The sequence below is a fragment of the Chlorocebus sabaeus genome, chromosome 9 (assembly GCF_047675955.1).
Source record: "Chlorocebus sabaeus isolate Y175 chromosome 9, mChlSab1.0.hap1, whole genome shotgun sequence".
NCBI classification, from domain to species: domain Eukaryota; kingdom Metazoa; phylum Chordata; class Mammalia; order Primates; family Cercopithecidae; genus Chlorocebus; species Chlorocebus sabaeus.
In genome coordinates this window covers 129,190,333-129,215,595 of record NC_132912.1, presented here as the reverse complement: position 1 = coordinate 129,215,595, position 25,263 = coordinate 129,190,333, and the positions used below count along the sequence as shown (strand labels likewise).

Below are 25,263 nucleotides of genomic sequence, written 5' to 3'. Positions count from 1 at the left end.
TTCCCTGAAAATTTTTATGCATTATCCAGTATTTCCCATGATGCATCTATGCTAAGTCTGAGAAAAGGATATATAGAAGTATAATGGCTACATAAGTATTGCCAGATATAGTCAAATAGCCAAATAATGATACTTAGTGTCTTAGTCTTCTTTGTGCTGCTATAACAGACCATCTGAGATTGTGTAATTTATAAAGAGCAGAAATTTGCTTCTCACAGTTCTGGAGGCTGGGCAGTCCAAGATCAAGGTACTTGCATCTGGTAAGAGCCTTCTTGCTTCTTCCTCCCTCCTTCCCTTCCTGTGCATTTTGAAATCCTCAAACACCTTCCTTTTATTCACTGGTAGAGGTAACCCAAGAGAAAATGGAAGCACATCTTCATTACAATCTGTAGTTGTTTCTTGGGAGAACGAAGAAATTCCAGGATGTTCCTGATTTAAAAAAAAAAAAAAAAAACCACCATGGCAGAGGAGCAGAAGAGAGCAAGCCCACTCCTATAAGTCATTTTAAAAACAGCAGCATTCATTCATTCATGAGGCAGAGCCCTCATGACTTAAACACCTCCCACTAGGCCCCACCCTCAACACTGTTGCATTGGGGATGAAGTTGCCAACACATGAATTTTGGGGGACACATTTAGACCACAGCACTTAGTAACAACAACAACATTTGGAACACACGGGCTAAAAGCTAGCGTGTTGGGTCTAACTGGCCCGATCTGATTTCCTGACTCCATCACATCCAGCTGGGTGACCTTGGCCTGTTACTAAACTGAAGCCTTAGCTTTCTGAGCTTTCACGGTGGAGCTAAAAGAAGCATACCTTTCTGAGAGTTGGGAGAATTCAATGAGAGGATGTATGTAAAGCACTGAGCATACATAACCAGTATATGTGAAGTCTCAATAATTTTCAGCACTTATTACAATTAATAATCACATGACTGATTGGTGGTGGCAGAGCTGGGCCATGAGGAGGGGCAGAGATGGTAGCAAATAACTCTGTGGATCTCAGCTCAGGCTAGGTCCCTGTCCCACCCCATTCTTTCTCTTTCACTATGGGGTCGGGGGGAAGCCAGACTTCTCCTTGGGATGGAAGAATTGCTTGACTACAGATTCTCCACTGCAACCCCAGAACTGGTTGCCCAGATGCAGGGGGTAAGAAGGGGCCAATAATGGGAACTGAACACCAAAAAGTTTAACTCAGCTTCTGGACTGGGGCATGAACTGAGGCCCACGATGACAGCCCAGCTCGTGCTCTAGGAATGTGTTGCCCCTTCAAGTCATGCCAAGATGATGACAGGACCATCAGCACAGTTGCTCTCCAGCTTTGGGGCGAGGACACAGGATATTCCAAAGGACGATGGGGATAGGGCAAACCCAGTATGGAATGAGATAATCTGGAGTATCATTAAAGTCAGAAATCAGAGCCAAAAATCTCACCCACAGCAAACTGCTTTGAGAATAATATTACAAAAGAAATCTTTACCGTTTGGCAGAAAAAGTCAGCAAACAGTAATACCTGCAGACAATGGAATAGTTTCCTACACATTCTGCTTATTTTCACTGGGTCCTAAAGGCCTGAAATTGGATGGCTCATAGCTAATCAATTTACCAATATTTATTGAATGTCCAGCTTCAGCCCAGCACCCAATCAGCACCGTGATGGGCTAGAAGAGAAATATTAGATGTGGTTCCTTGATCTGCTAACAAAATCCACGGCAAAATCAACGTTGGCTGGATTTTTCTAGTTTCCCTTCCTCCTTCCCTCCTTCCTGTGCATTTTGAAATCCTCAGAAACCTTTTTATTCATTGATTTTATTCATTGATAGAGGTAACCCAGGAGAAAATGGAAGTACGTCCTCATTACAATCTATAGCTGTTTCTTGGGAGAATTGAGAAATTCCAGGATGTTCCTGATTTAAAAAAAAATGTACATTATTAAAGATTATATATCTGGCAAATCAAAATATGAAATTGGGAAATGTTTCTGTTTGTTTTCTAGATCCACAGTCGACTCTTCTCATCCCCCAAAGATCATTCTGCCTGGGAAAGAAATGAAAGTCTTTCGAATGCAGGTAAAGGACTGGGGTCTGCCCAGGCAGGGTTCCCTTTCAAGCCTTTATTTACTCTCTCTCTCTCTTTTATTTTTATTAATAATGGAATGTACTTTTAAGCCTAGTTTTCCCCCAAATGTGAGATGATAGCTCAGTGGCTCTGACAAGATTTGAAGCTGGTTTGAATGTCTAAACAGCCAGGCCTTGAGACTAAAGGATGTCACAGGGGCAGCAGTGGCTTCAGGGGCGCCTGTGGAACCTGAGCTCCGTGCAGAGTGCAGAGCATGTGGGTCAGGCCAGCATGCAGCAGGGCTCCCTCAGGGATGAGTAATGGGACAAATACGAATATTCTCAGAACAAAGTGGATGCAATTTAAATATAGGCAGGATATGTGCATTCATAAATCATTTTTATAAAGCTTCCATTCTCAGCCACTAAACTGTAAAAACACTAGGTGAGATGGTTACAGTTCATCACTTTTATTAAGTTTGTTAACATAAATGATGTGAAAACCAGCTCCCCTGCCCCACCCTTTGTGAGCGAAATCCTACGGATTTAGTCCAATGTTCTGATGGAACTGTAATAAGACTACTGGGTTAATAGACTATTTCCATTCAGAGACTAGCAAAATTCAATTCTAAAAGAATGCTTTAATGTCACAATTTTATTTTTTAATCCTCATTTTAATTTTAATTTATAAATATGGCAGATGAGCCACTACAGATGAAAAGTGCATGTGATTATGTATGTGTTTGTATGTATGTGGATGTGGATATATATGCATGTATGTATACATGTACACACACATAGATACATTTATGTCTTCTCTTCACCACCTGCCTATAGCAAAGATATCAGGAACCTGAATTCCTTTCCATAACTGACACAGTCAACCCAAGACAAAAACACTACTTGAAACAAGTTTTCATATTTAATCCTTTCTGGAAGTCCTGAAGCAGCATGGTTTATAGCTTGTTGTTTTTCTTTTTTTTTTTTTTTTTGAAACAGGGTCTCATTCTGTCACCCAGGCTGGAGTGCAGTGGTGCTATCATGACACACTACAGTTTTGAACTCCTGGGCTCAAGCGATCCTCCCACTTCAGCCTCCCAAGTAGCTGGGACTATGGGCACGCACCACCATGCCCAGCTATTTTTTTTGTTTGTTTGGTAGAGAGGGGATCTTGCCATGTTGCCTCACCTGGTCTCAAACTCCTGGGTTCAAGCGATCTGCTCACCTCAGCCTCCCAAAGTGTTGGGATTACTGGCATGAGCCACCGCACCCAACCTCCAGCTTTTTAGTAGTGACAGGTACTTAGTTTGAACTTTTTGAAAACTTAGCCCAGAAATTGCCTGTAGTGAGAACACGAATCCATCTGCAGACACTTACTGTGGTCTGAACAGCAAAGGCAGGCTCCCAAAACATGTCTGGCTACTTGCATCCCACAGGGAGTTTGGGGACACTGAGAAGAGTGCCACGTTTTCCTCAGAGCACTCAGAGGTGGCTGTGACATCAATGAGACCTGGTGACTTAAATGTGGATGCCTTGGTCCTCTTTATCTTAGGACTGGGCACTTCCACAGTGGATGCCTACTGGAGAGGGCCTGAGCACTTTAATGGCTTAGGAACCAATTCCATGCTGGCTCGAGGCTAGAGGTTAATGGTGCAGGCAGCAGGGAAATTGTTCAAGCAACCCTGGGTTGGGAGGGAGACAGAACTCTTGGCTTTGTATCCTTTTTTCAGTCTGTCAATATTGTCAAAGTGCGGATTACAGAAGGACACTTAAAGGCAGTCCTAAACCTTGAGTATATTCTAGTAGAAGGCAAGGAGTCAGACCTAAATGGGTTTCACGCTTCCCGGCAGGGCTGATTCTCCAAGGCACCCTCTCACGTTCTCTGTGTCTTCCCGCAAGGTTGTTTCCATCTGTTTAAGAGAAATTGCACTGGGCACTTGTTTAAAATGGTAAGACAGATTTTACTGGAGTTCTGCAGTGGAGGAGAGAGCCTTCAGCGCAGGACTAAGCTCAGCTCTGAGTACAGCAAGGGCAGCTGGAGGTTTACGGCCAAAAGGCAGAGCGAGGAACTCAGCTGATGGAAAATTACAAAGAGGAACTTAGTATCCAAGGTGGGGGAAGACGGACATGATTAGCCATCAAGGGTGGGGGGCATTCTGCCTAAAATGGCTTTGCAGGAACTCACTAATCCTAGGCTCAAAGCGATTCTCACTAACCCTAAAATTGGGCTTAACAGGCCAAGGGTGAGGCCTAGTCAAGAAGAGGGCCCAGAGGAGCCTGGCTGAAGTTTGGTCAAGGAGGGAGTCCAGTTGCACCTCTTCTACAAAAGGAGGGCTAAGCAGCCACCTGTACCCTCTGGGCTCTCCATGGCCGGCCTTTCTCCCTCAGGAAAGCATAGGGAGTTTAACTCAGGACTAAAGCCCTTGTTTCCATGTTCATCAGAAGGGCCTGGGACAAGGACGACATCTTTCTTAGTCCTCTCAGTGGCTTTGGGAAACCCAGAGAACAGAGTTTTAGGTCAAACTCTGGGTTTGGAGACCAGAAACCCACTATTGTAGACAAAGGGAAACTCTTGCAAGGAAACCAGTGAACTTCATGGGAGGATGAGGCACTGGGTTGCAGAAAGACAGGAACCAAGGTTGTTGCTTGGGCCTTGGCAGCAAGAGTGTGCGGGTCCTTACCTGGAACTGCTGGGTCAGGCGCACCCTGACCCGATCATCAGTCAGGAGGTAAGGTCAGATATTAGATGCACAACTTCCAGAGACCCAATCCTGGGGGTGATGGGCTAGTGGGGCAATGTTCTAGAAGGAATCCATGGGTCACGCATATGTCTCAAAAGGCATAAGTAGGCCCATAGAATCTTCAGCTAGGGAGGGGCCGCAGAGTTCCTTCTGTCCAGCTTCTTTGAGATGTCTGATGTTTTAAACCCCTCTTCATCATCCCCATGCAAGAATGTGGAAGCCCCTGCGGAGTGGCCTGGCCACATAGTAAACTCCAGGGACAGGGGACTTGCTCTGTTTTAAGGTAGCCCATGGCATGCTCACACAGCAGGGATTGTTAGAAAGCTTTTCAATGGCATCAAGCCAAAATAAATCAGCCTTCTTACCTATTTTTAATCTGTATTTATTAGGTAGGCAAAGAGGAACAATGAAATATTTTGAAGTCGCTGGAATACACTATCTGATCCAAGTGCTAGGAAGACAACTCTGTTGTGATATTCCAGGTGGCAGGTAATGTGGGTTTAGCTGGGGCAGTGGCTATGGTCGCTAGAACTTTTGGAGCCCTAGAAATTAGTCAAATTATTTGCATGCTATTGGGATAAGGGGAAAGTTAAAGATGTTCCTGGACAGACAGTGCTGTCATTCGTAGAGTAGGGAACTCAGGATCCAGGAGGTTTATGGGGTTAGCGGGGTACTGGTGGGAGGATCCTGACTTTGTGGTGTTTGGAAACTCTATGTGTGAGAGGTCAGTATGGCCTCATCTGCTCCAGATGCCCAGGAAGCAGCTGGCAGTGTGGCGTAGAGATCAGGAGCCAGGTCAGGGTTGTAGGTCAGCATTGTGTATCTTGATATCATCATGGTGTACACGAGGGTGGTATGACAAACCATGAGAATGGCTGAGATTACAGCGGGAGAGAAGATATGAGTTGGGAAGAGGATGGGACTGCAAAACCAGGAGGAACCACATGTGTGGGGTGGGAAGAGGAGCACGGTCCTGAAAACCACAGAGCAGACATCAGGGTTTTTTCTTTTCAATTGAGATATGTAGTGCCCACGTTGACCTTGCCATCAGTTAGCATTTTGTCTTTGGAACAGTCCTTCCACTTCCTCATTTCTTGGTTTGCTCTTAGACAAGGGTGCTTTTGGATGCTGTGATCTTTATGAAGCTGCTCTAAACTTCAGTGATGCGGGTGGTAGCCTCCAGCAGCAGCTCCATCAGTGGGCTATTTGTTCCAAACAGGCTGTATAGAGCCCAAGCAGGAAATCGGAACTGAATGTCGTCTCTGAATTTTCATTTTTGCATCCTTCATTTTCACAATGAAGCTATTCACTTCCTCAGTCACTGGAAATTCCAGGACTGGGAAGGGTGGGGAGTTGATTTCTTATAGTTAAACTGTCTTCCTGGCAGGGCCTTTAAAATCTGTTGGCCTGTGTAAAAGGTTAGTTTACTATGATTAATAGGATCTGAACACGAAAGGAGAAAATAAATGTAGGAAGGGTGACTGTTCTGTCCAAACTCACATCTGTTTTTAAAATCAGAGAGAGGTGGAAAGTCCCTTTCAAATCCCCATTCTGTGTATTACAAAAATATTTTGTCACATTTCCCCGTCACTGTGCTACCTGTCTGCCGATGAGACTACTTGGTCTATGGATTGACAATGACTGGAAGTCAGGTGTCTGGTTCAGCCATTTCTGGGGAAATCATTTAGGGGAAATATAAATAGAGGGGGAAATGATGAAGGTCACTTGGAACTTTTAATTACCAATTCACTTGGTTTAGGGAAAAAGGCAGGGCCAGAGGGCATGGAATTTTCTTCCTCCTGATCAATTTAACCTGACCTTTGCAACTGGCGGTTTTTAAACTTTGATTGATGAGTCAGATAAAATGATTATATTTCACTTAAAACTTGAGGATGATTGTTCTTTTATTCCAGATTTTACAAAAGCAGTGATTTGCTTCCTTTATAACAATAGTTTCTCTTTTATTAGTACTGAATTAAACCATTAGTTGCCCCCCAATAAACCCCATACCCTTCGTCATGATTCAAGGAAGGGTTGTTCTAGGATCCCTTACAAACACCCCAGAACCTGGTGTGAGTTACATGCATTTTCTTTTCCAGAAGAAGCCACTTGTAAATGCAGTTTCTCTGGGAACGAAGTATAGGAGGGATACCACATTTATCTGTTTGCTTTCCCTGAAACACCTGGTTTTTAGGAAGCCTCTAATTGTTGGAATTTCAGTGTGTGGATTATCTTTTGATACAGAAACTATTTGATTGTACCTCACTCCATCTGCCTCCTTCTCATAGATTCCTCCCTGCCCATGGGAGAATCCATGTATTCAACAATTTATAAGAGTGTCTCCAATCAATGCAACTTCTCTGGTCAAAAATCACATCAGTCCCCAGAGGACAAAATATAAGCTCCTTGGCATAGCATTCAGTGCCTTTCCCCTTCAGAGTCTGATTTATCCTTCTGGGTTTTTCTCCAGGTCCACGGCCTTGCAAGCACCCTGCACCCAGCTCTTGCCTGTCTCTCTCCTTGTCCAGAGACTCTTCTGTCTGAAAACCCTTCTATATGTTTCTGTTGATAAAACCCTTTCTTTTGACTGAAACTTGATTCAACCTGCCCCACGCCCTTTCTCTCAAGGGCCTTTTGTCCATTGCACAACCACAACCACAATCCTTTCACGTGACCTTGCTGACTCATCCTTTTTCCCTCCAGAACTGCGGGCTCTGAGTGTAGGGACCTTGTTTTACTCATCTCTGTGTTTCCAAGCTCAGGGATCAGCAGGGAGAAGTGGTTCAATAGATTGAATGGCATAATTTGTCTGAAGAAGCTATTGGAGCCATTTCTCCTTCAGAGGCTCTCACTTTACCCTCCCAGGCAAGCCAGAGCAGGGTGGGAATCAGCGTGTGAGTGACCGAGAACCCCACAGGGAAAACATCTGCCTTTCTGCTCTTCAAGATTTTTTCAAGTGCTTTGAGCAACAGGCTCCTGACCTGCTCCTCAGCTTCCCTTGTTGAGAGGGACAGAGGCTCCCCTAGAAGTGGCTTGGATGGAGTCTGCTTGGTGTTTTCTCCAGCTAGCATCCACCCTGCTGTGCACAGCGGCGGTGGAAAAAGGCAGCGCTGCTTTTCGGATCACTGGAGAATAAAATGCATTTACTCCTGCTTCCTGTGGAGGACATAAGGGGATGCATTTGAGTCTGTTGTGCCTGCTTGGGTAGGATGTTATTAGAGAGAAAGCAGACCAACCAGCCCTTGCCACTGGGGCTGCGTGACACCTGGGTGCCCTCTTATGAAGAGCCACTGTGCTCCCGTGCCATCCTCGACTCTGCTTCGTGGCTCCCTGGGCCTTGACCCCCAATTTTGCTGCAATCACCCATAAAGAGTGCAATAAGCAACTCTTTCCCCCCGTATGTGTTTCTGCCTCTAATTTTGCCTTTGCCTATCACCTGGTAACATAATCTAATTTAAAAAATAATTGGTAAAATGCTGTACTAGGAAAAGAGCTCAACTGCAGATTTTGCAGTCTATAGAGCTTTGTGTCAGACAGAAATGCATCAGCCAGATTTTACAGCTTCCTTTCAAAGGCATGAATGCTCAGTTCTTGCCTCTTGTGTACCAAGGCAGTTGGCAAGAAGACTTCATCCAGATGTGAGGAAATCAGACACTGGGGTGGACATGTGGGTCACAGTCCAGGAGGCCTCATGTCTCATTCTCAGAAGAGTGGAATGAGGAAAACTACCCATGATTTCATTGAATTCCCCTCTGAAGTGTTGGAGCCCTTCCACCTCACCATGCACATCAGGGTGGGCACCTTTGGGCATCGGTATCCTGATCTGAATAAAGACCTGAATCAGGTCTGAGAGACAGGCATCTGGCACTGGTTTTTCTTTTTGCTTGGAAGGAGCACCTCCTGGGGAAATATCATTAAGAGACCTGAGTATGATGGCTGAGCAGCAACCCTGCACCATGCGCCATGGAGACAAGATTTTCCTGCAACCACAGAGCAGGATAAATGGCTTTGAGTTGGCAGCAGTTCCCAACTGGAGGGGTGCATCTGAATCACTGATCAAGCCTAGAGCAGAAATAGGTCTCCAGGCCTCACCCAGGCCTGTAGCATCAGAGCCTACAAGGTGTGGAGCCCAAGAAGTTATCATGAGCAGCCCTGTGAAAACCACCACTCAGGGTCTTTTGGCGTTTGCTGGGTTTTTAAGAAATAAAGGTGTAATATTTGCCCATCCAAGTGATTGCCATTCCCGCATGTCTAAGAGTTACTCAGCGTAAAGTTATCCCATAGACGGCTGTTTTAATGGCCTCCTCTTCACCCTGGTGGTGAGGGAGGGATTGCTGCTCTAGCGTGATGGAAATGCCCACACATGATACCCAGCACTGGGCAGCTGAGGTCAACAGCTGTTTATTGGTCCCATATGCTCATAGCTCCAGGGAGGAGGGCTCCGTGTGTCCTGCAGGGCTACGTGAGGACTGCACTGAGGAACCGTGTGAACACATCGGGTCTGTGGGAGGCAGGTTTTGTAGTAAAAAGAGGGCGGGGTGACCTTGGGTTCCTATGATCCCGTAATAAGGAGGGCTGTTTGGCTGTGGGAGCTTATCTGAGGGAACAGCATGGGAGAGGAATTGTGACACGTCATCCGAGGCCCTCATCATTTTCCCCAGATGTCAAGGCACATGTCATACTGGACCTCAGTGTTAGGCCTTTCACCAGGAGGGCCTGGCAGGGGGAGAGAGAAGACGTAGAGGAGTGGGCAGAATGAGACCGGGGATCAGCACACCTGCTGGGGCAGGAAGACAGGAAATTGAGACTTGGCTCCTAGGGGCTTGGTGAGAGGCACGTGTGGATACGAGCCAGGCAAGAGGCAGTGTCAGGGGTGCAGCAAGAGGACACAGAGGGGCAACACATGGGTGACTGGGAATGTAGGGCGGGGTACAGTGGAAAGAGGTGGTGTCCAGGTCCCACACACATCCCTGGCTCATGACCAGCCCCATCCAGAGCTCCTGAGGTCCCAGGATCGGGCAGAGGAATCAGATCCAAGTCATGAACTCACTTCCCAGAGCAATGCAGAAATCTGAGCTCTAGACTGGGTCCAAGGAGGCCGGGGGGCCCAGCGAACCCTGACCTAGAGCCCGCCATCTCTCTGAACTCAGAAATGCTGCTCCATGTCAGCAATGGCACTGTCATTGTCAGCCATGCCGGAAACCTGGTCTTTCTGCCTTCCCTCACTCCAATGTCCAACCATGACCAAGGCCCTCTGATTTGCCGCCTCATCATCTTTGGGGCAAGCCTCTTCTCTCCGCCGCTGCCATGCTGGCCTGGACTCCTGCAGTAGCCCAGCTGTGCCTTCCTCATTCTCGTCTCCACCTACAGCCAGAACGACTTGCTCAGGCCACACCACCCCTGCTTAAGACCCTTCCATGCCTTCCAGTTGTTCTTGGAATAAGAAGCATTTTTATTGTGGTGCAAAAGGCCCCGAGGCCCTGGGCCCTGCACCCCGCACTCCGTCTCCTTCCCTCTCTGTCCCACCCTCTGCCGCCACGTGCCTCCTGCTTCGGGATCCCTGCCCGTGCTGGTGGATTCCATCCTGCTAAGTGGCCATGACCCTCACCGACCTGACCTGTAGCCCCTTACCTGCATGTCCTCTGGAAGCCAGCCCGATGTCATGACCAATCGGTGGTGTCCACCGTTCTCTCCCCTACTGTGCCCGTTGCAGTCATGCTTTCAGGTTGATTTGGATTTGATGAATACTTGCTCCTCCATCCAAACTACAAGCTCCACAAGAGCAGAGGCCTGTCTGATTTTGCTTGCCAGTCTCAGTGTCGTGCCTAAGCACTCAATAACCCCCTGGTGGGGGAATGCGCTGGCTGATGGGAGGTAGGAGCTAAGTCTAGGATGAAGTCTGGGTGGGGCACGGAGACAGGGAATCAGGCCCATCTCCAAGGCAGACATCAATAGGACTTTGAGACGACACAGAGTATGTGTCCCCTCGTGTCTGCTTTCTACTCACCACTCTGCATCGATCTGCCCTCCTCTTGGCATCAGCCTCCTCATCTTCCTCTGACTCCATCAGCCTCTCTCCTCCTGGTGTTGCCTGGCCCCACAGCAAGCACCCTAACCTCTGCAGAAGTCTGTGTTGGGCTTATGCATTATTTTTGGTGTGATTTTAGGCTCCTTTAAAGAAAGAAGTTTGTTTCGACTTCCTTATTAATTGCTAGTTGTATATCAAGAGCACCCCCCAAGAGAAAAATAATACTTACAAATAATCACTGGAAGGCACACACTCCTTCCGAGGGCTGTATATTATCGGGAAGACACCGAACAGAGAATGCATGTTCCCAAACTTTGTGGTCCCCACTGTGCAGAATGCTGCTTGTTTTGGTGAAATATTGTTAATAAGGCATGGAGAGAATAGACTTGGTTATGAGCTAAAGTGTTATTTATTTATTTTTTTTTAGTGGCTTTTGCTCAGTTGGCTATCTAAGGAAAGGATTTCTAAAAAAAAAAAAAAGCATATAAACAAATGCAACGTAAATTGAAAGCGATACAAGGATTTAAATGTATTTTTGAAGCTTGTTGTGTTATTTAATATAATGGTCATGTTAATATCCAGCTTCCCAGCAGAAAAGGAATATTTATCTGGCAACTGAAATGTGGCAGAGCCGGAGGGGACAAGGACAGGCGGAGTGAAGCAACTGCCAAACAAAACACAGTTATTTGTCCTCTCATTACACACCTATGACTTTTCATGGTTTATTTTATATCTCGGTAAAAATGTCAGAGTGTTGGCCATGAAACCATTATCATACAGCATCTTTTTCTGGAACGAATTACCTCCTAACCTGCTTGCTTCTCTCTTCTTTTTCAACAGCGGGTCTCTCTCTTTCTCTGTGTGTGGTTGACCGCTGATAACTTGCCCTTAACTCCCCTTGGTGAAATGCGGTAGGCAGGAAGGCCCACGCCTGGCTGAGAAGAAACGGCTTGTAACACGTGTGAGAGGTCATTGTTATCAAACACAGAAAATTAGAGCCAGTGACCCCTTTCCAGCTTCCAAGGGGTACAAGGATGTCACGTGTCCTGCTGCAAATTGTATTCCTGTGTTTGAGCAGAAGACAGGTAAGGTCTGGCTTCCTGTTCAAAGGTGTCATTGTTCTTAAAAGAACCCTGACTTCATGTCACATGCCTACCTTGGGTAAATGAGGAGACCTTATGATTATAAAACCTCCCAGAACCTTCTCCCTTTGGGCTGGTGTTTGACAATGCCACCGTTTGACCTCTGCGCTGAGGGGAGAGCTCCTGAATAACGCTGTAAGAGATTCAGCTGTGAAGTACCTGTGTCTCTCAAACTACCTTGACCATTTGGAGTGAGTACAGATCACAGAGGGCTAAGTTTCCCTAAAGCAGTTTGTATTTTTAAGTGGAAATCTTTCTGAAGAGAAAAATCTTGTGGGAGGCCACGTTATAAACCAGATTAAAGCAGAGAAGCTCTGGCTGAAGGAGGGCGGTGAGCACCCCTGCCAGGTGGACAGTCTCCCCTGAGCAGTTAGAGACGTCGCTTAGTGTGTCAAGCAGGATTTGAAAACAACTGTCTGCAGGTCTGGGAGGGGAGTGTAGACCATTTGAGTGACATTTACTGATTTCTCATTGAATATTGAGATTGTACCTCGTTAATCTGGAGCTCCATGGAAGGAGCAAGTTATCACTGTGGTGGTCCTTTTAAACCCAGAGACAGGCCCCGCTTCTTTATTGATCTGCACTCCAGTTCCTAAATCCTGAGCCCACTCTATTTTATAGCTCTCACGAATGTGATTATCTTGGTGCCCTTAAGCCACAGCTGATACTTTGGGCTCTTCGAGGCTGGAATGGTTCCAGGCCCCTCTTCTCGCCACCCCCCATGCCTTGAATGGAGAAGAGGTGGTAGATGTGTGCCCTGAATTTTAACTGGAAGATGGGAAGAAGCAATAATCTGTAATAGGACAGTGCTTTAGATTTTTCTTCCTTTTCCGGTATTAAATAGCTTTACTTTAATGACCCTCAGCTTATTGCTTCTTTTAGATCCTTCATACCAGTGCTGGCAGGAGTCCAGCTACCAACTCATCTCTGAATGTGGCATTCACTAATGCCTTGTGTGTGCTTAAACTTGATTTGTTCTTTTTATGAGACTTAGGAAACAATCTATGAGGTTGATTAAACATTGAGACAGGTAGCCTAGTGGGGAGGAGGTTGGCCAAACCCTGTTCTTGGACAGCTTTGAAAACAGGCAACACTGGGGGTCAGGGACTTCCCTTCCAAAAAGCTGCACTGTGTGATGAAGTTTGGGAATGTAGATTCTTAGCTTGGGGTGCCCAGAGCATGGATTAAAATTTGTATCAAAGGATACTATTCTTTCCTTAGGAGACAAGATTGAGAGTCAGGGTCTGGGTGAAAATAGGAAGCTTTGGAGAATCCCAACTCTTCCACAGTTCATGCTGTGACCATGAACAACTTAATCAATTTCTAAGACTCAGTTTTACAATTTGTAAGTGAAAATGGTAGTACCTACCTTGCACTGTTTTTATGAGGAATAGTTGTAATAGACATAAGACAGTCATCATAAAATCTTTTTTATTATTGTGGTAAGAATACTTAACATGAGATCTACCCTCTTAGTAATTTTTTTAAGGTACAATGCACTATCGTTGACTCTAGGTGCAGTGCTGTACAGCGGATCTCTAGAGCTGATTCATCTTACTGGACTGAAACTTTATGCTCATTGATTATTAAGTCCTTATGTGTCCCTGCCTCCCAGCTCTGGCGACCACTATTTGTTGATTCTATGAATTCTGCTCTTTTAGATACCTCATATCAGTGGAATAATATAGTATTGGTCCTTTTGTGTCTGGCTTTTTCACTTAGCATAATGTCTTCAAGGTTCATTCATGTTGTAATGGGATTTCCTTCCTTTTAAAAACTGAATAGTGTTGTATTGAGCCTATACACCTCATTTTCTTTATCCATTCACCTATCAATGGACACTCAGGTTGATTCCATATCTTGGATACTGTGAATCATGCTACAATATACATGGGAGTGCAGATATTTGTTTGAGAATCTGATTTTAATCCTTTTGGATATATATCTAGAAGTGGGATTGCTGGATCACATGGTGGTTTTATTTTTAATTTTTAAAGGAAACTCCACATTGTTTTCCATAGTGGCTGCAACATTCTACATTCCCACCAACAGTGTGCAAAGGTTCCAATTCCTCTGCTTCTTTGCCAAAACTTATCTTTTGTTCTTTTTTGATAACAGCCATCCTGACAGGTGTGAAGTGATATCTCATTGTAGTTTTGATTAGAATTTCCCTGATGAGTAGTGACTAATTCTAATCATGAATTTTTAAATTAGGAGTGCGTGATATCAACCTCCCCACCTGCCAAAAGATACAGATGCTTACAGGTGTGTCCGTGTAATTATTTTCTGTTCTGAGGCACTATGTTTCCTGCATGTTGGGGGAAGCAGAGAGGTTGGGAAGAGGGAAATACAGTGAGCACTGGGGTGGGTCTCACAGAGGGGAAGGACAACTGGTTGGATGACCTGAGAGCTCACTCTGAGCCTGCCATCCTAGGAAGTCAGGCATCTCCCCACTTGCTAGTGACATGCACAGTTGGCCTCCATGCTCAGCCCGTCCCCGCGCCTGGCTTCTTCTTTATTCCTGCAGCCTCATCCCACAGGAGGGGCTGCTCTTCTTCCAGCTTGCCACAGAGCCTCCTGCCCCAAATCTTTCTGGGCCAGGAGCCCTGCAATGGCCAGCTTTGTCCTTGGTCTTGGCCGTGTCCATCAGGCTGCCTCATTGGGTGGTCAGGCCTGTCTCCTGGCCTGTACTTCACAGCTAGTCAGCAGGGGTTGGTGACCTCACGGCTCCTGTGTGCTGCTCCACCTCAGACAGAAACTGCCAGGTGTTCTCCAAGACACCACGTGGCCCTGGAATGTCCTAGGCCTCCCCTTCCGCATCATTTCTTGCCCATCAGCAAAATTCCTGCCTCATGGCTCTTTGGGCAGTTGATGGAGGGAGGATGAAAAATGCCTGCAGAACCTGGACATCACCCCCTTCCAGGCAGTTTTATCACATGGTTGCCAGGGGTAGGGAGCATGTCTGGATGATGGTAGCAGGTGCCATGTAGATCCAGAAGTGCCATTGTGTCAGAGGACCTGGCATGGGCTTGTGTATGAACAGCCATGGGATTCAGGTATCTGTTGCCACAATGCCAATAAACAAAGCATCTTCCAACTCAGTAGCTTATGGAACAACAAGCATTTCTTTAGCTCTCAGGGCTGCAGGTCGGCAGTTTTGGCGTTCTGCTCTCGCTGGGCCCACTCGTGTGTGGGGTCAGTGAGCTGTCAGTTGGGGTGATGGCTCTGCTCACTCAGGCTTATCTAAAAATGTTCACAAGGTGAAGGCCAGGGCCACGCACAGAAAAGGAAATGCATAAGTTCACGTTCAAAGCAAAGCAAATATAATGGCACAACTCCGAATCTAGAGGTGGAAATATAGACCTTACCTCTTGATCGAAAGATCTAAAAGCTCATTGAAAAGAGCAGGGGCCCTGGGGAGGGGCCGTAGAGAATTGGAGCCCTTATTGCCATGCTTCTACAAGGCAGCAGCAGGTGCATATTGTCTGGGACCAACTCCACACCCACCAATTCACTGGGCATCGAAAAGGATTTGTGCTATTTTCACAACCACTACATGAGAATGGGATAAATAAATATTCCCATTTGATAGATAAGAATACTGAGAGCTAGAAAAGTCCGGTAGCTTATGGGGTTTCTGCATTGCTCATGCCTAAGATGGAGGTCCTATTTCTCCCCCCAGGACTGCAGTGGGGTTCAATGCTCTGGGGTGTGTTGAGTACCCAGAGAGGCAGTGCTGGATGCCTTCTGGCTTGGGAGCCTGAGGCCCAGCAAATGCCAGTGTCACACTCCTCGCTGCAGCCCCAGCACCCAACACAGCATTAGAACCCAGTACACAGATGGGGACTGGATGTGTGGCAACATTAGAGGGTGGGGTGGAAAGGCCTCGAGGTCAGGCAGACCTGGCCTGAAACGTATCGTCACTTATGAACTATGAGACTTCTGGTTTCAGGGCAACATGGTGTCTCTTCGAGGTCGTTCTTGGAAATTTCCTCATCTCTCCCATGATGAGTTTTGCCAGTTTCTTTGTGTTGGGATTCTAGGACTGCTCCCCAAGGTCACTGTGTTCCAGCTCTACTGGGGCATCTGCAGCTACACACGTGAGGACAGTGTCTGGTTCCCTGTATCAGTGTCTGACGCCTGCCCCGTCTGCTCTTACCACTCCTACCACCTAGTGCTTGGGCTGCAGAGGAAGTTCCACGTTGTGGTTCTTTCGTGACTGTCTCGTTCTTTCTGTGCTGCTGCCTTTGCATCTGCTTGCTGGGTCTTGGTGTTTATGCTGCCTGTCCTCAATTTCATTTGCTGACTGTTCGAGTCCCTGCCCTGGGGGTTGGTGTCAGTGGAGTTCTGCAATCTCAGAGGCCAGGGAGCTACAGGGTGGGTAAATCAGAAGGGTAGTTCCCCTCTTACTGAATACTTCCTATGCACCAGGAATTGTGCTGGCACTGAGCATGCAATGCTGAGCAAGATGTCAAGGGAACTTGCCCTCCTGAAATCTATGTTCTGGTGCTTCAGGAAAGACAAACATCAAGTGGACAAACAAGCAAAATCATTGCAACAAAGAGATAAGAGAGCAAAAACCAAGGGGTGTTCTGCTTCAGGTGGAGAGGATTGAATAGGAGTTTGCCATGCAAGCAACAGGGCAAGGGGCAGCTGTCTCCAGGAGAGGAAGCAGGATCTGCAAAGGTTTTGAGGAAGGAACAGGCTGGGTGTGTTCAAGGAGCCAAGAGAAAGCTCACTGTGGCTTGATCCTACCAAGAAATGGGGTGAGTAGTAGGAAAACAAGTTGGAGAGCTGGAAGGGAGGGCTGAGGTAACAGAGGCGAATTATCTGTTTGGTGCAGAAGCTGCTAACGGATTCAAAAGGAGGGAGTTACAAGATTTGTTTTGCTTTGTGAGAAGACTGTTGTGCATGCTGGAACAGATTCTGGTCTAATACCTAGATAATCTGGTCAACCCTGTTTAAGAAATGTAAGACAAAATGACAAGTACAAAACTGCTGTGGCCCCTTGTAGGGTCTTGGAAGGGTGTACGTGCGAGTGAGTGTCCGCTGCTCCATGCAGAATCTCCCTTGACGGTATGAATGAAGGAGGGAAGGAGTGAATGCTGGAAACACACCAGAGGCCTGCAGCAGCTGTTCCAGTTAAAGAGAGTGATTCCTAGGGTGTTGGCCTCTGGGGTGTTGGAAATAGAGCCCCAGGCTTGGCTCGAGCATTGGATGTGGATGGTAAGGGAATGGAGGGTGGAAGATGACGTCACATTTCACTTCATCCTCTAAATAGATCCAAGAGCTACTGATTATTATTTTTAATAATAATAAATAACTGGTTAATAAATAACCTCTCCAAACCTGGCCTGCTGCTGGAGTACCTGCTTGTTAGCCGTTGTCACCATGGTGCTTGTGGGGGCTTCAGAGCCACAGACAACCCTGGGTGATCACTCATGGTAATTGTTGACTTTAGACCAGACACACGGAGTATCCATCAGACGGACTTGGCTTGAGTGAAGGTTCTGTCCTTTCAACCTTCCTCTTCACTGTCCCCACTCTGCGCTCTTCTCCCCATTCCCAACCCCACCATTACCAAGCCCAGGGCCCTTCTATGCTTCTCAGAACCCTGCCTGGGCCATCACATCAGCACAGTCACCTCTCCCTCCTCCTTCACCTATCCCAACCCCCACAAGCTCATCCACAGGGTGATTACACTGGGGCCATGCTGGGCCCTCTTCATCCAGCATCTGCAGGACTCAGCACAGAGTGGGGGTCCAGACAGGATTTGTTGAATGAAGGCCTTCAACATAAAGGCAAAGCAGCGTGTTGGTGAAGTATGAGGGCATCAGGGATTTAAGCTCTCCAGCTCCATTTTCTTGTTATTAAAGTGGGACAGTTATAGTCCCTGCATCACAGGGACATCAAGAAGATGAAATACGGTCTTGCCGGCACTATGCCTTGCATGCAGTGCACACACAGGCAGCCGCTCTTTTTATTATCTATATTTTAAGAGGAAAGAAATATGAACAGTGTCATATAGTTAATGCAGGATAAAACTCAGAGATATTTGCAAGCTAAAAGAGAAGTTGGTGAATGTAAAAGGAAAGCTTGTCTAGCAGTGAGGTTTACAGACGATCACTGGGGTCTGGAGACCCCTCCCTCCCACCACGCTCACCTTTCCTTGCAGCTGATATGCAGCAAATCCTGCTCTGCCGGGTCTGTCTCTGGACAGTGCTTTGCAGGGCCGGTGGCTCCTGTCTTCACTGAATACCAAGTATATGGGTTTAGTAATGGAAAGGGATGTCGTATCCACCTGGAATACAAAACATTCATGACCATATTATTTATAAGCCTATTTTCTACAAATGGCTAGTCATCCCTGTGAGCTTCAGTTTTCCTGATTAGTTTAACTAAAATTTTAAATATATGGAATTTAAAGCTACTTTGAAAACTTTCCCCCTTTCAAGTCATTGCATAAAGAATAGATCCCTTCAGATGTCTGCATCTGTCGGGCAGCTGGTAGATCCGTCTCCTGCTCTTGCTTTTAACACCTGCCATTTGTCTCTACACAGACCTTTCTTGGTAATTGAGATGTGTTGTGCATCAGGCAGGAGGCTTATCTGAGGAAGAGATGGTCTCTGGCCAGATGTTTTCCCTTCATTAGAATGTGTCCATCAGCCATTGCTCACGAGAACTCTTTGCTAAGGAGTGTCTGCCTCTTTCATCCTATTAGCTAGGATAAGCTGGGCTTCTAGTTCTCTCGCCAAAAAGATGGAATTAGCATTTAAGAAGCTGTCGTCATAAAAGATTTTACCCTTCACAATTAATGCAGGAAGAGGTCAGTGATGGTAAATGAATGCTGTAGAAATCAGCCTTCATCGTTCGCGAACAGTTAGGGCCCTAAATGCCACATTTGAAGGCTGCTTCTGTCTTCCAATCCTGATGAGGATGTAATTGTATGGAACACCGACTTGTGTTTGGAATCCTAATTTGTGCATTGGCAGTGTCACAAGGAGTTCTATTAAGAGCCCTGATTCTTACAGAAGCACCATGCAGAGATCTCTTTAAAGGCCAGGGTGTGCCACGGGGTACAGCAAGTGTCTCCCGACACAGCGGTGGGCACCCACGAGAGCAGTGTGTTTGGAAGGTGCAAGCTGTCCCAGCCCAGCCCCTGCCCCTCTGTAATGGCTGGGATCACCAGTTGCACTCCTGCCAGTGAGGAACGGAGAGAGTGAGTAGAGGGCAGGCAAGCCTGGTTTCTGCAGAAGCTGCAGGGAGTAGATACAGGAGAGGCAGGCAAGCGAGTGGCTGGGGAGACGCCCAGGTCAGGACTGCTTACTGCCAAGTGTTCAGAACTGTCCACTCTGCAAAACCATCCCCAAATTACTTATTGAACTGTTCTCACTGCTGAGAGGCAGAGCCAGTAGAACTCGCCTTGCATCAAGGAGCCTGACCTCTGGCAAGATCAGCACACCTCCCCCTGGGCTCCACTCAGTGTTCCCGGTGACCGCCAGACCCCAAGCAGAGGGCTCATGGCGAGTCCTGGAGTTCTCCACAAATAAAGAAGCTGTGACACAGCGACAAACACAGCACCCAATCACCCAACTCCATCCCGTTTTTTTCATCTTTTTGTCCATCCATCTATCCACCCACCCAGCCATTTACCCTTCCACCACTTAATGGACTCTTTGAGAATGGCCTTGACAATATATGAATAAGACATAGGCCTTGGCATTTTAAATTCACTCTAGCAAATGGACATTTGGAGATCCCAAGAATGTCAAAGCCAGGAATCTTGAGAGGTTGCCTTGTCTCATTTGTCCAATAAGAAAACTGAGCCACAGAACAGAGGAGTGGCCGCCTGGTAGGGCTGGAATCCAGGCCTCTTCCCTGCCAGTTGAAGGTGTTTTCACACGTTACATGGAGGGAACTAATTTCATAATAAAGACAAATGTATACTTTATAGATTGGGTATAATTCCATGCATTTTTTCAAGAGACACTTGCTCTTTCGAGATTAAAAGAACAAGCAAGTTTTCTCATATTCAGAGAAAACTGGCACAGCATTTTGAGAAATCAAAAAGCACTATTCATCTTAACATGAAAACAAGTTCTGCTTTATAGCCAGGCACATAGGCACACACCGATAGTTCCACCTACACACGAGGTCGAGTTGGGAGGATTGCTGGAACCCAGGATTTCAAGACCAACCGGGATACCATAGCAAGACTCTGCCTAAAAAAGACAAGGGAGGAGGATTCTGCTGAGTTCCTGGAGCTGGATTTTCTTTTTGCTGAGGGGACAAGAGAAAAGAAATTACAGTGCATAACTTTAATCTGTTAACTTCCTCCTTTTTACCTTTAACTGCCACAAGGTAGAAATGAACTAGCAGTGAGTATTCTAACCGCGAACCTCCCTTTTGCCCATGCTTCACCTCTTTTTTTTTTTTTTTCCTTTTAACCTTGGAGTTGTCAAACTTCTGGAATTCCGGCCATGATTTCCAGGCTAGAGGCAGGAACCCCATAGAGACAAGCAAGACGTGTGCTCCTTTGCAGACTTTCCCTGTAGGCCTCACTCCCGGTAAATTCGATTCCATACACCCCTATGGACCACAGTGAAGTTTTTCCTCATCACTCATGAGACATGTTACAGTGGAATCATTCCTTAGAAATGAAAATAACCAGTTATACTCACAGTTTAAGAAAAAAAGAGGCTGGGTGTGGTGGTTCGTGCCTGTAATACCAGCACTTTGAGAGGCCGAGGTGGGTGGATCACTTGAGGTCAAGAGTCTAGGCCAGCCTGGCCAACATGGAGAAACCCCTCTCTACTAAAACTGCAAAAAATTAGCAGGGTGTGGTGGCACATGCCTGTAATCCCAGCTACTCTGGAGGCTGAGGTAGGAGAAGGACTCCAACCCAGGAGGCGGAGGTTGCAGTGAGCCAAGATCGCACCACCACTCCAGCCTGGGTGGAAGAGTGAGACTACATCTCAAAAAAAAAAAAAAAAAAAAAAAAGAAAAAGAAAAAAGAAAAAAGAAAGTGAAAGAAAGAAAGGAAAAGAAAAATTGAAACCAACGCTCCTATCTGGTCAACCTGGTTTCACTGAGCCTTCTTTGAATTTAGCAACATGGCCTTTGTCATGGCAGCCGAGGCAGCTGCTGGATGGAATTGTCCTTGCAGACAGAGAAGAGTTGAGAAGTTTTGACAGCCCCAAGGACAGTTACACTTTCACTGAAAAACCAAGGTGAATGCTCCTGGCGAAGCAGTTGCAGCGTCAACTCTGTTTTTTTCATTGCCAGCACCGGCCTATCAGGAAACCTGCAGCCATTGCACCGATATAGCTCAGTGTATTGATCCCTGTGATTCAGTTTCTGCTCCAGGCACATTTTAGCACTTTTAACACATCAGCACAATAGTTCAAAGATCAATCATTATTTCTCCTTACTGATTCATTTTAATTGTGATATCAAAGATGCAGTAATGCTTCCTTAAGTTGGAAGAACATATCTCAAGCCAGGGTAAGGTTTTATTGTCATAGTAATGAGCCCTTCACACACGAGGCAAGGCAGCTGGCTTTTCAGTTCTTGCACTGACCCCAAGCGTCTGGCACCCCTGAGCTTAATAGAAGTTTCTGTACTCAGCATTCACCAGCCAGGTGACCTCTTTCCCTCCCTCCTCATCAGGACAGGTATGGGTTCTGGGATGCAAATGGTCCCCACAAGACAATACAGATGCAAGTCACAATGAAGGAAGGACCCCTCCCTCTCTGTTCCAGGATGCTTCTGTCCTGAGGGTGTGGACAGAGCAGTGGAAGCAGTGGCCAGCCTTCCCTAGGGCCTTCCATGATACCTGCCTTCTGTTCAGAAGAGAGGGGCTTATTTCCCAGGAAATTGACAGTGCCTGGAGCCTTCTCACTGTTTTTCCTTTTTTTTTTTTTTTTGAGATGGAGTCTTGCTCTGTTGCCCAGGGTTGAGTGTAGTGGCACGATCTCAGCTACTGCAACCTCCGCCTCCTAGGTTCAAGCAATTCTCCTGCCTCAGTCTCCCAAGTAGCTAGGATTACAGGCATCTGCCGCCGAACCTGGCTTTTTTTTTTTTTTTTTTTTTTTTTTTTTTTTGTATTTTTGGTAGAGATGGGGTTTCACCATGTTGGCCAGGCTGGTTTCTAACTCCTGACCTCAATTGATCCACCCGCCTCGGCCTCACAAAGTGCTGGGATTACAGGCGTGACCCACTGCGCCCGGCCCACCTTCCCACATTTGTGAAGGAATTCTGCATTTTATGGAAGGTCTCCATCCACAGAATTGAAGATTGCAATAAAAATTCCAATGAATGATGTAAAGGAATAAGGTTGGATTTCAGCCCTCAAGCTAATTTCCATGTTCCTACCTATTCACTTCATTTTGAGGCCTTGATACCTTTAGAAAAATGAGAGGGTCATCCAAACATCATTAGCAAACTGAAAAAGAGCCTGCACTGCCTCCCCCAAAGCTCTGCACTCAGAGTTTCTCCTGTCAGGATGCACTGGAGCCAACCAGACAGGAAAAGGGGGGCAGGAGTGCACCCTAAAAGAACCCTCGACTCTGGATGGAGTTTCCCAAAGGATGTTCCGCAGAATATAGTTAAGCAGGATGCTAAACACCTGCTATATTTTGTAAAAGTGTCCTGTGGTCAAATCAGTTTGGAAAGTAACACTGCGGTGAGCTGTATTCTCTACTGAGGGGCCTCCTAGGGGCCTCACTATGCTAATGGACGTATTTCTGCAAGTTCTGCAATCCTGCTTGGCCTCTGTGTGATGAGTGTCTTGCAGGACAAGTGTCAAGTGGATAATGCTGAGGAAGTGCTGCTGAGGCTCAGGGGCTCCCAGGACATTTGTTGAAGGGGGTCCAGCATGGGCCCTGAGGCTGGTGGGGGAAATGGCACATGAGTGTCTGCTTACGTACAATCGCTCTACTTCCAAGAAGGAAGACTGTGGGGGAGATGCTGGGGTCCCATCAGGCACTCTCTTCAGCGCCTCCAGCTCCCTGCATCAGCATGGCTGGAGGCCCCAGGCCTGATGCCTCCTATAACTGTGGTTTAACAGGAGGTGATTTAACAATAGAGTTTAACATTGTAATAGACTGCCCGCTCTCTGAGGGCAAGGGCCAAGTCGTGACTGCTGGGTTCATTTCCATTTTCTACTAGCTTGCCACATTCTTTGTAGGCCTTAACCTGCTGCAGGCAACCGTGTGGGGAATAAATATGGATGCCTGTCTCCCACGGTGGGGACGAATGGGGCCCTTAGGCAGATTTTCTGCCAGACCTTTCCTTTCCCTGCTCTGTACACTCGGCAAAAATTCAAAAGATGACGCCTGTGGGTGCTCTTTCCTGGGACCTTGACCCTGGGATAAGTAACATAAGCAGGAAATAAAACAATCTCAGGTTATTTGACTCAAGGTTCTTATCCTGACTGTCCAGCTATGGAACCATTCCTAACTCTCTACTGTTTCGTTCCCAGGAGCCCTACTTAGTTCCTGCTAAGTTCCAAGTCTGGTTCTTAGCCTTTTTAGCAATTTTGTGAGCTCCCCAAATCCCACTGGCTTAGGTTAGCTAGAGGCAGTTTCTGCTGAGAACTTCAAATGCAAAGCGACACACAAAAAGGGCCATGTTATACTATCTCGTCATCATCCTCTAATGCCAGCATTCACAAAACCTCAGTAGGATTCTCTCTCTCTCTCTTTTTTTTTTCAGATGGAGTCTTATTCTGTTGCCCAAGCTGGAGTGCAGTGGCATAATCTCAACTCACTGCAACCTCCACCTCCTGGGTTTCCCCATTAGCTGGGTCTATAGATGCCTGCCACCATGCCCAGCTAATTTTTGTATTTTTGGTAGAGACAGGGTTTCACCATATTGGCCAGGCTGGTCTCAAACTCCTGACCTCATGATCTGCCCGCCTCAGCCTCCCAAAGTGCTGGGATTACAGGCGTGAGCCACCGCGCCCAGCCCCAATTGGATTCTAATACCTATTTGCTGAGTTGACCAGCAAAGTCAACTCATCTCTTTGCGTTATCAGGGTGGACCCCAAAATGCGATGGTGGAGTCATTCATTCCACAAATATTTATTAAATATTCACTCTGTTCTAGAAGCTAAGGGCTTCTAAGGGCTGGGACCATAGCCCTGAGCAAAGACCCTGTCATATGAAGCGCTCATTCTTTTTTTTTTTGAGATGGAGTCTCTGTCACCCAGGCTGGAGTGCAGTGGCGTGATCTCTGCTCACTGCAACCTCTTCCTACTGCGTTCAAGCAATTCTCCTCCCTCAGCCTCCAGAGTAGCTGAGATTACAGGCAACCACCACCACACCTGGCTAAATTTTGTATTTTTAGTAGAGATGGGATTTCACCATGTTGACCAGGCTGGTCTCAAATTCCTAACCTCAAATGATCCTCCCACTTTGGCCTCCCAAAGTGCTGGGGTTACAGGCATAAGCCACTATGCCCAGCCTCATGATGCTCTCATTCTACTTGGGGAGAGAGACAGATCAAGATGAAAAGCGTCAGGCATTGGTGAGCCCCGCAAAGGAAAATAAAACGATGTGAGTGACTGCAAAGAAACAGGGTGTACTCCCTTATTGAAGATGGCCTCTCAGATAAAGTAGTGTTGAGAGACCTGAGGAATGGGAGGAAGTGAGATATGCCGAAATTTGGAGAAGACAAAACCCTGAGGCCTGGACATGCATGGAGGGTTTGAGAACAGCTCTGAGCCCAGTCTGGAGCCAATGAACAAAAGGGACAGGACCTCATGGGGGTGTCCTGTAGCCTTTTAGCTTATGCTCAAGGTGAAGTCAGAAGCCCAAGAAAGGTTTTGAGCAGGGAAAGTCTTGCTCTGACTTGGGTGTTTAAAATACTCCTCTGAAGTCTGCAATGACATGCAACTGTGAACTCATCCGACACTTCTTAGAGCTGCTGGCCAGGCAGGGTCGGGTCCGAGGTCTTGCCTGTGCCATTGTCTCTAACTTTTACATCTCCTGTGGAGGATGATTGCATCGAGCCTTTGGAAATCAGATGTTATTCTTAATATTTCATGTGAGGCCTTCCAATATTGCTACTTAATTTGTAGCAATGAGGAGTCTGTGTGAAAATGTGTGCTTGCACATGTAAATTAAATAATTTTATGTCAAGTAGGTATCTGAAGGGTTGTTGAGGTTCTTTGCATAATAGGAGTGTGTGTGCCTTTCTGACTACAGCATGGTTGACGCTGTCAGAGCCAGGGACTGCGGCTGCATAAAAAGGCATCCTGACTACGCCTAGTGAAAAATCTCCCTGTCATTC

At 46.6% G+C, this 25,263-nt stretch overlaps 1 protein-coding gene across 3 annotated transcripts in view; it reads left to right on the top strand.

Moving 5' to 3' along the window:
• C9H10orf90 (chromosome 9 C10orf90 homolog) overlaps nucleotides 1–25,263 on the top strand; it is a 241,821-nt gene that overhangs the window by 23,126 nt on the left and 193,432 nt on the right. For all 3 annotated transcript variants that reach the window (XM_007964393.3, XM_038009709.2, XM_038009710.2), the window contains exon 2: nucleotides 1,999–2,071. In XM_007964393.3, coding sequence (XP_007962584.2) covers nucleotides 1,999–2,071 — 73 coding nt within the window. The remainder of the gene's footprint in view (nucleotides 1–1,998; nucleotides 2,072–25,263) is intronic.